At 37.1% G+C, this 17,694-nt stretch overlaps 1 protein-coding gene across 1 annotated transcript; it reads right to left on the bottom strand.

The window, feature by feature from the left end:
• Positions 1-1,510: 1,510 nt before the first annotated feature.
• Positions 1,511-2,529, bottom strand: LOC107469491 (mitochondrial import inner membrane translocase subunit TIM17-2). The gene has a single exon (XM_016088862.3). It carries the CDS (start codon positions 2,376-2,378, stop codon positions 1,710-1,712), a length of 669 nt encoding a protein of 222 aa, XP_015944348.1. The 5' UTR covers positions 2,379-2,529; the 3' UTR covers positions 1,511-1,709.
• Between the last annotated feature and the right edge of the window lie 15,165 nt (positions 2,530-17,694).

Below are 17,694 nucleotides of genomic sequence, written 5' to 3'. Positions count from 1 at the left end.
TTATGAAGCAAACAACCCTTATAAGCTAATGTTCGCAACAAAAGTTTGCTGTGATTAATATAAATATTTTTTAATTGCGAAGATGAAACTATGACTGATGAGCAACAAAGCACTGAAATCAATAGTTAGTCATTATATTTAATGGCAAATATCAACAGATATAATGGTTCAAAGTTGACCCATAATGTCTCAGTTTAAACCCCCAAAAATAAAAAAAAAGTGAGACAATGATAATGAAAAAAAAATGATCACGTTAACTCTTATAATGGCTCCATTGAAACTCCAGTGAATTTGTTCCAATAGTTTTCCTAGATCAGGATTGTCTTGTTCCAGTAGTTTTTCAACAATTACAGCACCCTCAGCTCCAGCATTTGATGCAATTGACTGGACAGATGCCTGGATAATTTCTCAAAACAATTAATGATAAAGTGATCAAATAAAAGAACATACTTCTCCTTATCAACCATCTCCAAATCATAACAACTGATTATAGTGTTCTAATAACACTTTACTTAGAGTTCATTGTCAGTTCATGATTAAAAGCTTCTTCATACAACTTCACATAAATATTAGCACGAAAAAGAAAAAAAGGAAAGTAACTACTATGAGTAAATTTATCAAAACTAAAAAATGCGAAAAGTGTTTAACTTGTTAATAAAAGAGATTTATACCAAAGAAAGTGCAATTAAGTATCCAACAAAGATTAAAGATAACACAACTACACAGCTTAGGAATTTAAGATAACACAACTATACAACTTAGGATTTTAAGACAACACTACATAATACTAACTATTGAACCAAATTAGAGACGATAAAAAGAACTGAGAGGCAAATAAGAGAGATCCTGATCTCAGGCTTCAACCCCACAAAAGACGTTCATACCACACATTCATTCTTCTCTCCTTTTGTTCCTTTTTGCTAGAGAGACCAAAAATTGCACAAAAATTCATTACACACTTATAATCTAAATTACAATTGGAGAAGTTGCAAACTGTTTGCAGCACAAACAAAAATTTCAGAAAACCAAAAAGAAAAAGATAGGAAGGGAACATGAAGGATTTTAAGTACCTTATTCCTGGTTGAACCAAAACCACTCTCGTCAACCTCAAGGTCCAAATCCCCTACGCACAACAATGTCGTAATGATCACATTTGCAGGACTTGCTGCCCGGCTGCGAAGGAGTGGTTGTGACGTGGTTTCTACAGTGGACGCGGGTTCGTTGGCACCCTCTTCTCCTTCTCCCTCCGTGTGTTTTCTTCTCTGCTTTGCTCTGTTTTTCTCTCTCTCACCCTTAACCCTTCTTCGTCGTCGAAGGAAGTCTTTATTCTGCCACGCCACCTACTCCTTCATACCAAAAATTGCATTTCTGTCTCTTATTCATCTAACAAATCTAGAGTATCCTTCTCAACCATGCACATAATAATATCATAATATTTTTATTGGCATAAACTTACTTAAATTTAAAAACCTTAAGCAATAAAGAAAGAATGAACAACCAAACAGAATAATTCCAGAGTATAATACCACCTGAATCCATTTATCCTTCTAAAAGGTTCATACTTTAAAAAGAACAAGTTAATTGAAAACTATACTTGGCTTATACATTAATCTCGGTTAATAAATTAACCCCAAAAAATATCCTAACCCTAAACCTTGAATTTGTTTCCCACCAAGACCACTTATTTCTCCTTTTCTTTTTTGTTTCTTTCACTTGTACTCAAAATTCGGCACCGGTGGGGCATCAAAACTCTCCAGAATCTTCGTTTGGCTTCCGCCGCCACCAGACGACGGCTCCTCCTTCTTCCCTCCATCGAAGAATCGACCAAACCAAGAAGTTTTAGCCTCCGATTCCGAGACCATCGGCGGAGAAGGCTGAGAACCGAGCTGACCCGGAAATCCGACACCTGAAGGGTAATTGGTCGGCATAGGCTCCTCCTCCGTTAGAGGCGGCATCTGCGATAGTGTGGTGAACTTGGCGAGCATGATCCCAGCTCCTTCAAAAAGCGCCAGCAAAATACCACCGAACATGGCGGAGCGCATGGCGGCGGCGGGTCCCTGACGCATGGCGAGAAATCCTCCGGCGGCGAATCCAGACATGATTGAGTTATATGGATCCTCCTTCTGACGTACATAGACCAAGGTGCAGTCGAAGGCGGAGAAGAGTCCACCCCAAACCGCAAAGCTTCCGCCCAGTCTCGGCGCGTTGAGACGCACTGCCTGTGACGCGCCGACGAGGCGTGAACCCTTGGGAGAGTTGAAGAAACCCTTGATGAAGTGAAAGCCAGAGCCTCCGACGGCTCCCATGCCGAAAGCGCCGCCTATGTCGTCGAAGATGCGATCAGGGCAGGGCTCGCGTGATGCCTCCGGGGTTCCCATGGCAATCGATTCGATTCAGTTTCTCTCTCTCAAGAGAAGAAAGAAGGAAGAAGAAGATAAATAGAACAATATAGGGTTTTCTGATTTCGGACTGAAGGCGTGAAACATAAAAACCTTGCCAAAGCGTCCAAAATTCAAAATTTTTTTTTTTTTTCAAAAGATAGACGAATTCACAGTGAATACGGAGAGAGATTATGCCATAATATTTTTAAATTTAAAATAAAATGTGTAATATAGAACACAACATCATATAACAATTATTTTTTTTTTGATAAGGTTAGTAAAATATTAGATTGTTGATAAATTTTTGTTAATCTTTTGATATAAGATTTAATGCAAAATTGACATACTATTAATACAGTTATATGTTCTTATTTTTTTAAGTTTTTTTTCTTATAATTCAAAAATATTATAAAATTTTAAACCATTTCATTTGCATTTCATGGTTGATAATGATATCAATCCGTAACGGAAGCAGTTCTTATTAAAAGAGAAAAATAGCAAAACTTTACTTTGATTATTTTGGAAGGAGTCATGAAGGTGTATGCTGCAGATACAATTCGTGCTTGGAACGAGTTTATGTTGCAACAAATAAGTCTTCTCACTCAACAATTGAGTAGCATGCAGAGTCAAGTTGCTAAGGTTCATAGTGTTCCTCCAGATGGTCCTTGTGATATGAGTGGTAACTTCACTCAAGGTGAAACTCACAACTATGGCTAGTGGACACCTAAGAAGGTTAATTACATGGGAAATTCCTCTAAAAAACCCTTATGATACCCCTTATTCTCAGACTTTTAATCAAGGGTGGAGGAATCACTCAAGCTTTGAATGGAGAGAACAAACACAGGGTCAACAACCAAATTATACCAGCAGCTCTCAGGGAGGTCTTAATCAAAATCCAGCCAACAACTTTTCTCTTCAGCCTCCACAACCTCAGAGTACCCCTGACCTGGCATCCATGGTTGCAAAATTCTCTAAAAGCCAACAAAATTTTATGTAGGAATTCAAAGCCTTAGTCAAGAACCTGGAGATGCAATTGAGCCAGATGAACTAGCAGATATCTGAGCAAATGAAAGAGAAATGTCAAGCAATTCAATTGAGGAATGGCAAAACATTAGTCACTCAACATCAGAACAACGAGGAACCATGTGAGAAAAAGGCACTAGAGAGCGAAATTACAGCAGCAAGGGACACCACCAAGGAAGTAAAATGCCCAGGAGGGGGCAGGGTGGAAGTAGAACGCCCATGAGGGAGTAGAGTGGACGTTGAATTCCCAGAGAGGGGGCAATACACATCAATTCAAAAGACGTTCCCCCAGAAACCCTGACAACCCTTTTCCAATCATTCTAGACATTCATCTTGTATAACCCAAGACCCCAAAGTACAAAGCTAAATTGTCATACCCTCAGCGACTTCAGAGACCCCTCACTCTTCCCAGTGACACAGTGCCTACCCCAAGAGAAGAGTTCAAGGCTATAGTTGCTGAAGGATCAAAGCAAGCAGAAGCACCAGAAGATGCTGAGAGCATTAAAGTACACCCTCAAAAGTCACAAAAGGAGATCGAGGGTGAGTAATTCACTTAGTTCTTGTATAATATTCCTTTTTTGTGGTGTTGGAGGATGTGCCTCCCTAAAAAGCCCTCATAAAAAGTCTACTCTCTAAGAAAAAGGTCTTGAAGAAAGATTAGATTAGGGTCTTGATCAAGGAGGGCGAGTATAAGGAGGTGTATGTTGCTGAGGAATTGAAGAAAAAAAAAGCTCAAGAAGAGATTAGAAGGATATTGCTACAAACCTCATTGGTGGCACAGGAGCCTAAAGTACCACACCCTCAGAATTCCCAAAAGGAGACTAAGGATGAGCACCACTCACAGTTCTTGGAAGTCTCTAAGAAGCTGTAAATCAATATTCCTTTTTGCTGAGGCTTCGGGACAAAGACCTCTCTCTACTGCACTTATGAAGGGCTTACTCTCTAAAAAAAAGGCCTTAAAGGGAGATAAAACAGATGTCCTGACTAAGGAGTGCAGTGCATTAATTCAGTATATGCTGGCAAGGAAGATGTCAAACTAGGGGAGTTTTCAGATTCCATGTACTATTGGAAAGATCACTTTTGACAAAGCCCTGTGTGATCTTGGCTCAAGTATAAATTTGATGCCTTTGTTTGTAATAAAGAAGCTGGAAATCCAAGAAGCACATGCAACAAGGATAACCCTGCAAATGGCTAATAAGTCTCTGTGGAAAGCATATGGGCTAGTGGAGAACGTGCTAGTCAAGGTTGGAGAGCTATTCCTCCCGGCAGACTTTGTAATACTTGACAGGGGAGAGGATGCAGATGACTCCATCATTCTAGAAAGACCATTCCTAGCCACTGGAGGAGCCTGAATAGATGTTGAGAGGGGCGAAATGGCGCTGAGGTTACATGAGGACTACATGGTTTTCAAAGTTTATAAACCTCTGCCACCTCTTGACAAAGGAGGTACTTGCATACATAATTCAGTGTTTAAGCCTCCTCCTTTGGTTGGAACCAATTCAATTCCCCCTAACACCAAACTAGGTTTGGTGTTAGGTGTGCACTATCCACCAAGAAAGAAGGTCCCAAGAGTAAGATGCCTAGGGGATAGAGAAACAAAATGATCCCTACTAAAGGCTTCTCACCAAGGATGAGGGTGGTATTTACTACAAGCCCAATCCTATCTCATAGTGTAAACAGGATCCTATCTCCTGAGCATATTGAATTGATCCATGAGAGAACAGGAAAGAAGCTCCCAGGAAGGGGTGAGGACTTAAGCCTCTATGACTATCTTCCTCTTTGAAGGAGTTGACCGTCAAGCTAGTGACGGTAAAGAGGCGCTTGTTGGGAGGCAACTCAACCATAAGTATCCTTTAGTTTAATTCTGTTTTGATTTCAGTTTTCTTTAGTTTGAGTTTCTTTTAGTAAATTTTTATTTCTCATTGATTTTCATAGTTTTCCTAGATTTTCTAATGTTTGTGATCATACACAGTGCTTAGAACAGGGATAGAAGAACTCAGAATAGAGAGCAGAACACCCTGGAGCAAGAAGGCTTCGGCGTTAAACGCCAGGCTGGGCGTTTAACGCCAGGAAGGAGGCAAACAGTCCTGGCGTTTAACGCCAAAAAGGGACCAAGTTTTCTTTGCTTGGAGACAAGCAAACTTTTTAAGTTTGGTGTTGCAGAGCGAGCTCTCAATTTATATTATCATCAATGGCAACAAAGGGAGGTGAATCATCTTCACAGAAGAGCACAGCCTGAGTAGCCACTACCATTGAGGTGGTTGAGTTTCATTCTCCCTTTTTTTCTATTTTTCAGTATTTCATTCTATTTTCTATTTTCCTTTCTAGCCATGCATGACCACTCTTAGGATTTTTTTGCTTTAGTAGTTTATTGATGTCTCATGTACTGCCCACTAAGCTTAAAAGAAAAATATTTTAAAAAGGAAGTAGTCAAATGAATGAGATTTGAGTTATATATTGAGTTGTTCTAGTTACCTAGATGTGGTGGTACTATCTCTACTTCTGAATGTATGAATTAACTGTGCATATTTGATATTAGAGTTGAGTATATTGGTTCTTGAGGAACAGAAACTTAGAGAAGTATTATGGATTATCTGAAATAAGAAAAAGATTGATTTTTAAAGCAAAAGAAACAGCAAAAAATATTTGGAAAGAAAAGAAAAATCCAAAGAAGAGGTCCAAGGCTTTGAGCATCAATGAATAGGAGGATCAAAACTGATCTAAAGCTCAAAATAGTGGTTTTCCCTAGCCATATGCTTGTGGTGTGAAAGTGTCAAGTAACCCTTGAGATTGAACACTTAAAGTCGTGACCCATTACTATTGCAGAGTGTGCCTAAGGCTCTGAGCACTACTATTTGGGAGAAAAGAAAAAGAAAAATTCAAACCCAAAAGGTTCTTCCAGTTAAGTGCTTGTGGTGTTTATGTATCAAGTTAATCTTGAAAACAAAACACTTAGAGTCACGGCTAGGCTCAAAGGTGCAAAGCAACAAGAAAAAGAAAAAGCTATGTTCAAGAATCAATTATAGTCTAAAGAAGAGAATCTATAATATCATCCGAGTTCTAGTTCTGAAGCAGGTCAATATTTCTAAACTTCAAAGGATAGTGAGATGCCAAACCTATTCAAAATTGGAGTGTCATTAGCCCCATTCAGTAACTAGATCTGAGCTTAAAAGAACACTCGAGTCTCAGACATTTTCTCTTCTTGGTCCTATATTATTTTGGTTACTTGAGGATAAGCAACAGTTTAAGTTTGGTGTTGTGATGCGTGAGAATCTTATACCCTTTTTTCCTTTATTTCTAGTTGTTTTTTATTATATTTTATTAAGTTTTATTATATTTTAGTGCAAAAATCCTCTTTGGATGCTAATTTGAGTTGTTTTGGTATTTTTATGATTTCAGGTGAAATTTAGGTGAATTTGGCAGAATTTTGTGCAACAACGAAGAAAGGTGATAGAGCAAAACCTGTTGGTTAAGAATTTCTTCTCGGTTAGCGGAAATAACTTCGTTGCAAGTATAGTTCCAAACCAACAAGTAATGCTCAATCAAAGTTTAATTTTTGGTTGTCACAAGTCCAACTCAATAAAGATAACCGAGAGTATTAGTCCTGAGTTGTTCTCCCTAGGAATTGTAATCGAATGCCTAATTATTGGTTATGAGGTCAAAAAGGGAGTTGGATTAATAAAACAAGAAATTAAAAAGGCAACAAAAGTAAAGCAAGCAACTAAAGAAATCAAGTAATAAAGAGAGACATTCATGGCAATGATTGAGAATATAGGCTTTCTATCCTAGTCATTAATTATCATACAATGATTAACAAGAGCTAATCATATTAAGTCATCTTCAACATAGGAAGAAGGTATAATATTATCTTCATATTGAGAGAAAGTCAAATAGGACTAGTTAATCTCAATCCAAAAGTCCTAATCAACTTACTAATTGAAATAGCAAGAGATTAGAGTCAATGAAAATAATATTAACAAACAACTCTAGATCACTAATTTAAATTGGGTATTGATGACTCAAGATTGCCTAATTTCTCTTTCCAAGCCAAGAATGCTAAAAAAGATACTCTAACACCCAACCAAACATTTTGTCAAACACTTGCAAGGCATAAAAGAAAAGCATCATAAATTGCATGAAATAATAAATTCTACTATTACCCAATGCAAAAAAATAACAATAACAACTCAATTAAACATCAAAGAAACATAAAACATAAATTGCATTAAAAGAAAATCCAAATTCAACAAGACTTCATCAACATAAAAAGAGGCATAAAGGGGAAATTAACAATATAAACTAAGAGAACAAAGACGTAGAAATAAGAAATTGTAAAGAAAATAAGATGAAAACAAGAATTAAAACCTAAATCTAAGAAGAAATTAAACTAAGAACCCTAATTTCTAGAGAAAAGATGGAGCTTCTCTCTCTAGAACTAACCTAAGGCATGCTTCCTACACTAACTAATTGCTCCCCCCTTGACCAATCTTGAATTCGGCATCAAATAGTCTCAGAAATGAGTTGGATTTGAAACTGGAAAGCTCAGAAATTGCCCCCAGCGTATTCACTTTAATGAGGTCACGTGACCAGTGTCACGCGTGTGCGTGAACGACATGTGCGCGTTGCTAGCAAATTCCTCACTCACGCGACGCGTGGGTGACGCATGTGCGGGGCCATTAATGTCCTTCTCACGCGTACACGTGGATGACGCGTGCACGTGGCCCTGAAGTCTCCAAATGCTCATTTCTTCATGAATTCTCCACCTTGCATACTTTTCTCTTCACTTCTTCCATCCAATACTTGCCTTATAAACCTGAAATCACTCAACAAATATATCAAGCATCGAATGAAATTAAAGTGAATTAAAATTGGCAAATTAAAGGCCTAAAAAGCATGTTTTCACTCTTAAGCACAAATTTATGGGGAATTACAAAACCATGTTATTTCATTGAATAAATGTGAGATAAGTTGATAAAACTCCCTCAATTCAACACAAGATAAACCACTAAATTGGAGTTTATCAAACCGATAGTAGATGCTGTCAACCCTAACATCCTTGCATTCCAACGAACATAACTTGAGTTATAGAGGTCCAATTGACACTGGCTTAACGGCGTTAGAAAGGCAACTTCTAGATCTTTCCAATGATATATAATAGTCTACACTTCTCTTCTGGAATCACTGCCAAATCTGGTGCTAAATGCCAAGCTTGGGTTTAGCGCCCAAAAGGGACAAACTAGCTCCAGAAAGTTCCCCCTGCCGGCACTGAACGCCGACCCGGCGTTTCACGCCAGTAGGGGACCCCAGCATACACGAATTTTGACCCCCTTTAGGGCATTTAACGCACACTATTGGCGTTAAACATCAGCAGCAGCCCGAAATCACTCCTATTTGGGTCTCTCAAGTAGATTTAGCACTTCTTAGCCTATTTTATTTTCTGTTTGTAATTTTTATTTACAAATAATGTCTTTTTATGGTTAGCATTTATTATTAGGTTAGTATTTAAGGAATAAGATGCACCCTTTCTAGGGGGTCAAGCCTCATTAGGCAGCGATTATGTTTTCTCTGTAAGTTATGAGCAACTAAACCTCCTGGTTAAGGTTAGGAGCTCTGTTTATTTCTATGGATTAGAACTATTATTCTTCTATTTTAATTAATGTTTTGACTCAACTCTAAGGATTATTTTCGTTCTTAATTTTATGAATCTGGGTGGAACGAGAGTGTAACCCTTATTCTACTTGTGTTCTTGTGATTCTCGAGAGAGTTATCTCGCTTGAACTACAACTTGAAAACAATTCCTCCTAAATTACTAATTGCAGGAACTAATTGGAAAATGTGACATAAAATCCTGTTAGCTTTGGGTAATTAAGGTTTTTGTGGCGTTAAACTAGTTTTCTGAACTTAACCCTCTAATCGGAATTGAGTGACCACGAGAGTGGCGTTTGATGAGGATTAGAGGAGATTAAATCCCTAAGAGATTAGGATTTAATCACTTATGGCTTTCCATAGAATGAATCATTCATTTTTAAAATAGTCTATAAGATGTTTTAATCCGAAAAAAGTAATCATCTCCGAAACCTTAACTGATTTTTCATCATTGTTTTTACACCAAACCTTTACTTGTTTTTATTTACTTGCTTGTTTATCATCTTATGCATTTACAATAACACCTACTTTTTTTATTGTTTGCCCGACTAAGTCTGAAACACCCTACTATATAGAGCTTTACGCTTAAGCCGTAGAACAGAGGTAGTGTGATGTTATGGACCTCTAAAATAAAATACATACGTATAATAGCGGAAAAATATAATATACTAGGAGCCTTGAAAAATGGGTAAAGCAAAATTGCAAAATAAAAAGCGCAATGCTCAGGAAATGAAATTACTTGCGTGCTAAGAAACCTAAAGATCATAGATATGAATAAGCGAAAGAGTAAATAGATAGCCAAGAATACAGCATAACTAGCCCTTGACTCAGCCTGCAAAGCGAAGGCTGGCCGGAGAATATTTACATACATATACAAGTATCCCAAAATAACCAAAATACAAAAATAAAGCCTTAACTCTCCTTAAACCTCTAAGAGGGACAAAATAAACAAGTTTCTTGGAGAGAAATCTAAGCACATATGTACATAAACTGATAATCAAAAGAACCCAGGGACCACTCCGCTTCAGGAATCCAGACGCCTAGCGAGGAGCCTCTCGACCTGCATCTGAAAACAACAACATAGTATAGGGTGAGAATCGGAGGTTCTCAGAATGGTAAAGGTGCCACGCATATAATATATAAGGTCTTGGGAATGCCAGACACAATCCTAGAATGCCAACACTCAGTTATAAAACTTAAACTCTAAACAGAAGCCATAAAAAGGGTAGGGGTTCTAAGGAATTCTAAACTTATTTACTTAAACCTAACATTATCACCAAACCGGTCCACCTTTCCTTCGCTCCTCCATCATGAATAATTTAGCAGAGACAGACAACCAAACAATTTCACACACAAGTAGAAAACAAGTAGTGCAGGTAGCAAGTATAACAATTAGCATAATATATATTCAGTTAGGCAATCCCAAGTAATGTATAGAAGACAAAACAAACAAAATGCACATGATGTATGCCTGTCTTATGGCTGATGAGGCTCATCTATCGATTATCAAGCCAACCCGACAAGTCCAAAAATCCTTGGACTATCGGTTATCATTTCATTCATATATTCATACATTCATATATAACTTACTCAATAGGGGATATCCATTCCCGGGAATTTATATGTGTCCGGTCACCCTTACGACGTAGGGTCAACAGAGTATTGAGTCTCAACATGGACCACATGGTGGCAAGCACGGTTTTATACCCAGAAAACTTGTATCTCAGATAACATTAAATTCATAAGCCACATAAAATTTATAACATTCATATCCATTTCATAATCATTTATCAAAGCCGTGTCATCATAAATTCTTCCAGCATTCACATCATTCTCCTATAAATCATCATGTTTACCCATTTCTTCATCCCCAAGTTACCTCAATTTCCTAGCTTCAACTAATTACTACGCTTAATAATAAGATCTAGGGTTAAAAAGATAAAAATAGAGGTTTAAAGGTTCAAAACCATGTTTGAATCACAAAAATACAGGTGCTAATAAAACAGAATGTGTGCGTGCACACACTTTGTGAAAGGCAGACCGTGTGCATGCGCACACCAGTCAGGAACTACTTAGTGTGCGTGCGCCTCACATATGCGAGCGCTACCAGCAGTAAGCATACCCCTGTGTGTGCGTGCACACCATGGCGTGTGTACACACATTTTCTGTAAAACACAAGGTGTGCATGCGCACAAAGGCGTGCATACGCACAAATGAAATGGTTGCTACTGCTGGGTGCATGCGCACATCAGTGTACATATGCATACAAACCAGAAGTTCTGATCCTGCTATACTTAAAAAATTTCAGTTTTTGCACCAGATTTCTAGCGTCCATAACTTCCTTTCCAGAATTCGGTTTTTGATAAACCCCGATTCCGTGGTTTATCTTGTGCTTATTTTAGGAGATTTTATCACCTTTTCCCACATTTATTCAATAAAATAGTATAGTTTTGTAATTCTCCCTCAATTTGTGCTTAAATATAAAAACATGCTTTTTAGGCCCTTAAACTAGTAATTTTAATTCACCTTAATTCCATTCAATGCCTTGATGTGTTTGTTAGTGATTTCAGGTCCATAAGGCAAGTATTAGATGGAAGAAGTAAAGAGAAAAGCATGCAAAGTGGAGAATGCATAAGAAAACAAGGATTGGTAGTGCATCAATGGACGCGCACATGTACTAGGCGCGCGCGCACAGAAGTGACGTCGCATGGCGATGCGTACGCGTACATGGCACGTACGCGTGGATAGAGAAATTGCCAAATGGCGGGACGTGTACATAACGCGTATGTGATTCACTTAAAGGCAAAACGCTGGGGGCGATTTTTGAGCTGCCTAGGCCCAATTCCAACCCATTTCTGAAGCTATTTCATGCAGAATTCAAGCTAGAGCAAAGGGGGAGCACTTAGTTAGTCAACATGAGCCTTTAGTTAGTTTTCTAGAGAGAGAAGCTCCCTCTTCTCTCTAGAATTAGGTTAGGATTAGGTTAAATTATACTTAGTTTTCTCCCTCTAGAAAACTAACTAAAGGCTCATGTTGACTAACTAAGTGCTCCCCCTTTAATCTAGCTTGAATTCTGCATGAAATAGCTTCAGGAATGGGTTGGAATTGGGCCTAGGCAGCTCAGAAATTGCCCCCAACGTTTTGCCTTTAAGTGAATCACGTGCGAGCATCGACGCGTACGCGTCATGTATGCGTCCGCGCCATTTGGCAATTTCTCTATCCACGCGTATGCGCCATATACGCGTATGCATCGCCATGCGACGTCACTTCTGCGCGCGCGCGCCTGGTACGCATGCGCGTCCATTGATGCACTCCCAATCCTTGTTTTCTCATGCATTCTCCACTTTGCATGTTTTTCTCTTCACTTCTTCCATCTAATACTTGCCTTATGGACCTGAAATCACTAATAAACACATCAAGGCATCGAATGGAATTAAGGTGAATTAAAATCACTAGTTTAAGGGGCTAAAAAGCATGTTTTTACATTTAAGCACAAATTGAGGGAGAATTACAAAACCATGTTATTTTATTGAATAAATGTGGGAAAAGGTGATAAAATCTCCTAAAATAAGCACAAGATAAACCATGGAATCGGGGTTTATCAAACCTACCCACACTTAAACTAAGCATGTCCTCATGCTAAATTCAAGAAAAAGACAAAGGGGTATCAACATTTATTCAATGTAAACTACCTAAATGCAACTATCTATATGAATGCAATCACTTGGTCAAAACAAATCATCTTCCATGGGAACATGTGTAAGTATAAGGGTTAGATCAATAGGAATCAACTCAAACCAAACCAAATCCACAATTGCATTGAACTATCAAGAACAAATTCACAAACTTGCACGAAGAGGAATGATCATGGTTGAAGCATGTAATTGAGCAATCGAACCCTCACCGGATGTGTATCCGCTCTAATCACTCAAGTGTTTAGGGGTTGATTCACTCCACTATCTCCTAATCATGCTTTCCAAGATTTGTTCTTCATCTAACAATCAACAATCATTCAATGCATGCATATAATCATCATGAGGGCTTTCCATAAGGTTGTAATAGGATTAGGGTCAAAGTAAGGTCATATATGGTTAAGTGGGCTAAAATTTGAATCCTTGATTAGCTTAGACTTCCCACTTAACCTATATAATAGCCTATACAATTAAGTGCTAACCTAACTACCCATTCTTCACTTTTCACATACTCATGCATTTTCTCTTTGTTTTCCAACACTTATGCATTGATTTTATTGGACTTTACTTTGGGGCATTTTGTCCCCTTTTTATTATTTTTATTCTTTTTCTTTCTTTTCATATTTTTTTTGACTTTGTACAAGAAAATCAATGCATAAGGTTTATTCATTTAATCTATACATGAGCATGCACCCAATTCCCAAATATGAAACCATAAAAATACCCTTTTATCCCAACCAATGTTCTCAATTTCTCCAACTTAAATAATGAACACTCTCACTACCCTAAGCTAATCAAAGATTCAAACAAGGGACTTTTATTGTTTTTTGCTTTAGGTTTGTAATGTGTTATAATAAAGAACAATTGGGTTAAGCATAGGCTCAAATTTGATTAACAATGGAGAGTAAAAGGTAGGCTATTTAGGTAAGTGAGTTAATGAAACAATGACCTCAATCATACAAGTGCATGTATACAAGGAATGATGGACATATAGAATTAAACAAATCAAGGGTAACAATCATAGAAAGAGAACAATTTCACACAAGAAGAAAAATATGTGGTTAAAGATGTAACCACACCATTAGGCTCAAATCTCACAAACTTGTGTTCTTAGCTCAAAACATGATTCACAAGGTGTATAATTCAAGCAAGTTATAAAAAAATTTCAATTAATTGGGGTGGTGCCCTATAAATGAGTTTCTTGGAAAATTTCATCGTTTGACCAAGCTTATTAATGCAATGTTGTGATTGAGAAATTTTAAAAATTCCTTAGTTTACCCCTTTTTTAGTCAAAACAAATTTTATATGCAAAAAGGGTCAACTAGGTTTCAACAATCCAAAAATATTTTCTAATCACAACCAAAAGCTAAAACCAGCTAAAACAACTATATAAAGAAAATCCAACAAAAATATTTTCTAACCAAAGTGCAAAATGTAATAGACTAAAATAAAAGTATCCACAATACTAATATATACAATAATCTTAAAGAGAAATGTACAAAATAGAGCAAAATAACAGAAACTAGGAGATAAGTGTCTGAAAGTGTTCACCACACATAGCTATCCACCGACGTAACAGCGGTGACCTCCCCACACTTAAGATGAAGCATCGTCCTCGATGCTAATGCTCGGGCTCATAAGGTGGTTGGTATGGTGGATAAGGATTAGGGGGTTGTTGCCAAGAAGGTTGGTCAATCCCTTGAGGCTCCTCCCATCTTTGATTGTTCCATCCTTGATGCATGTCACCATTGTAGTTCCCATTTCCTACAACATAATTTGAGCCAAACTCAGCCAAAGTGAGGATGAGAATTCATAATGGCAAATAAAAACAAAAGCTACAAAGAATAAGCAACAAAGTCCTAAACCTAACAAAAACTACCCAACAAACAATCCTCCCAATAAAAAATTTGGTTGTCACAAGTACAAACCCCAAATAAGAATTAACCGGAGTATTTGAACTCCGGGTTGTCTCACGATGAATTGCAATGAAGTGTTCTATTATTGGCTATGAAGGAACAAAGGGGTTTGGTTGATAAAGGGCAAGAAAGTAAATGAACAATTAACTAATAAAAGAAAAGAAAAATACTCTTGGCTAGACATAGGTAATTGAGGTCACCATCCTTGTCTACAAACCATATATTGATAATTATGAGAGGCCAACCTATTAAGTCTACTTTCAAAAGCCTTAAGTACGTAATATCTACTCCTAGGCTTGAAGTACGTCAAATAGGCTTGATCACATCAACCCATAAGTCCCAACCTATCTACTACTTAGATTAGTAGTGGGTTAGTGTCAATGAGTATCAAATTGATCACCAAGGGTTCTCAATCACCAATTCATTGAGATCGACGAGAATTGAGATAACCACGGAAATGCCACTGAGTAGCCTAAGAATTGAACTTGGTGAAATCAAGCAAAGCTGAATCGAAGAAGTTGCAAGTTCAATTCTAGGTTCAAGTTGAAGATAAAATATTTTCTAAAAATTTGGGCAGCATTCTGGCAGTAAATTAGACGTTCCTGGATGGCATCAATCAGCAAAAACAGCAGGATAATTCAATCACATGAAACAGAAATAGCACGGTATACCAACATCACTTAACAAAGCATGCAACATTCAAACAGATAAACACAAACGGACCACTTATCAGTTTTTCACAAAATTTATACTGTTCTCAAGCTTATAAAATCCTCTTTGATTTGAAACAAATCTCATCTTCATCCAAAATTTGAGGTTCGAGTTATGGACTACCAAAGTTCGTAAAAATCAAGTTTTCGTTTAAAACCTCAAACCTCCATTTTCTTTAAAATTCAACTTACCATTTTTATATCCATCAACACAACCTATCTATATCAATACCACAACAACCACCATAATAAACCATACCTCAAATCAATAATAACATACATACACTTTCCAAATGCATCAACCAAAATTATAACTTACCAATTCTAGGCTCATATGCTCATGTACTCAAGTCATTAGTTATCAATTCATCAAATCACCAACTAGTCAACAAGCACCAAAATCAACACAACATCACTTTACCATTACCACAATAATCCTTCCATAACTACCATAACCCAATTCCAGAATATCATATATCAACCTTGCAAATATATCAACAAATTTGTCATCCACCTATCTAAGACATTCATATATTCTTTCAACAAGTTCATAGTCATAAATTCATCAATTCACATCCTGTTATCATCATCCACAACAATAACCCAATACACAACTCATAGTACAATTCAACAACAAGGATACTAAACATTAAACGCTTCTTTACATTCCAACTTATCCTAGGGTCATCTAGCCTAAGTTTTCACAGGGTATTATATATTAAATACGTGAAACCTAAACCATACCTTGGCCGATTTTCACGTTTGGTCCAAGGCAACACTTAAGCCCCACACATAGCTCCACAATTCACAAAATCACCAAGAATTGACACCAATCTAAGGCCTCCAATGTCCACAATTTCAAGTTCCAATTACATACACACTACCTAATACAAATATACAACACATATATACCCAAACTCAATATCTATTGGACAAATTCAGAAATTAGATAGAGTTATAGTTTCTTCATGTTACCCAAGCTTTGTAAAAGCATGAGTGAACGTTTTCCTCAGACTAATTGGATCCTAATACATCAAAAAGTAAAGAAATTCAACACCACTATATAATTTTTCAAAAATTGGAGGGAAGGAGGGACTGGAGTGTTAGAGTAACTTACCAAAGAAATTATTCCGATAGCATTGTAAAGCTCGACGCATTGGTCACATAGCCGCAAATGGTGCGGCAATCGGAGCTCGAATGAAGAAGTTATGGTGGATGAAAGTGGGAGTTAGGTTTTTGGTCTTCACCTTCCTCCTCCCATGGCTGCTAGACCGAAATGAGGAATGGAAGGGAAGTGATGAGCTAAAACTCATTTAAGTATTGGGTCCGGTTGGGCCCGGTTTAACCGGTTTGACTCGTTCGGCCCAATTTTGGGCCAAATTTTTCGAAATTAGTGTCAAATTTTTCGTTTTGAAGAGCTCTATCCTATTTTAATATTAGATTTACATTTCTAATTTTCTAATTAAAATTCGATTTATTGACTAATTATTTACTAATTTTAGTGGGGTTTACAAAGTCCAACCGGACAGCCATTACTTGCTCAGTCCAACAATCCTCATGGGATTGACCCTCACTCACCTGAGGTATTACTTGGATAACCCGATGCACTTGCTGGTTAAGCTGTGTAAAATCCTAATTCGCGCACCAAATTGCTGTTTTTGTTGATTACTTGATTTTGGAGTCTGATTGCCAAGCTAGATCTTTTGTTGCTGTTGCATCCTTTTTTTGTTTTTTTATTTTGTTTTTGTTGACTATAATGATTATGAGTTGTTGTTTTTTATTATAATGATTTTGGAATAATTTGTTAATTTTTTGGATTAATTTTAAGCTGTTGATTATGATTTGTGATGAAGAATGTCTCTGTTTAGATGAAAAATCTCTTATCATGTTATTTCTTTTGATGTTGGAAAGCATAAAACTCAGAGCATCTCAGTTCCATTGATGAAATATTATAGGTTGGATTTATATATTTGAAATTATATATAAATTTTTTAATAATTTTATTTAATATTTAATAAACTGGTTGAACTAGTAAACCAATAAATCAGTGACTTTACTGGTTTATTGACCGATCTGGTTCTCGCAACCTTGGTAGTAATTTATCTCTTTTTCCTCGTCACCATCATAAGAAATTTTCGTTAATTCATCATCAGTATCGTCTTCATCATCCGGGTTAGCTTCATAAGGATCCATCATAGGATCCCTTACAGAACCCTCATGACTTTTAACATTATCTTCCATCATGTCGGCATTACTGTAATGACCCATATTTTTAAAAAATCTAAATATAAATAAGTAATAATTTATTTTATTAATTGAAGTCTCT

This window comes from Arachis duranensis, chromosome 10 (genome assembly GCF_000817695.3).
Source record: "Arachis duranensis cultivar V14167 chromosome 10, aradu.V14167.gnm2.J7QH, whole genome shotgun sequence".
Classification (NCBI taxonomy): Eukaryota; Viridiplantae; Streptophyta; class Magnoliopsida; order Fabales; family Fabaceae; genus Arachis; species Arachis duranensis.
The sequence above is the reverse complement of the archived record's forward strand: the minus strand, read 5'-3'. Positions and strand labels throughout refer to the sequence as shown.

What these genes read in the sequence shown, in the direction of transcription:
- LOC107469491 (XM_016088862.3), bottom strand. Translation starts at nt 2,378, where the DNA reads ATGGGAACCCCGGAGGCATCACGCGAGCCCTGCCCTGATCGCATCTTC.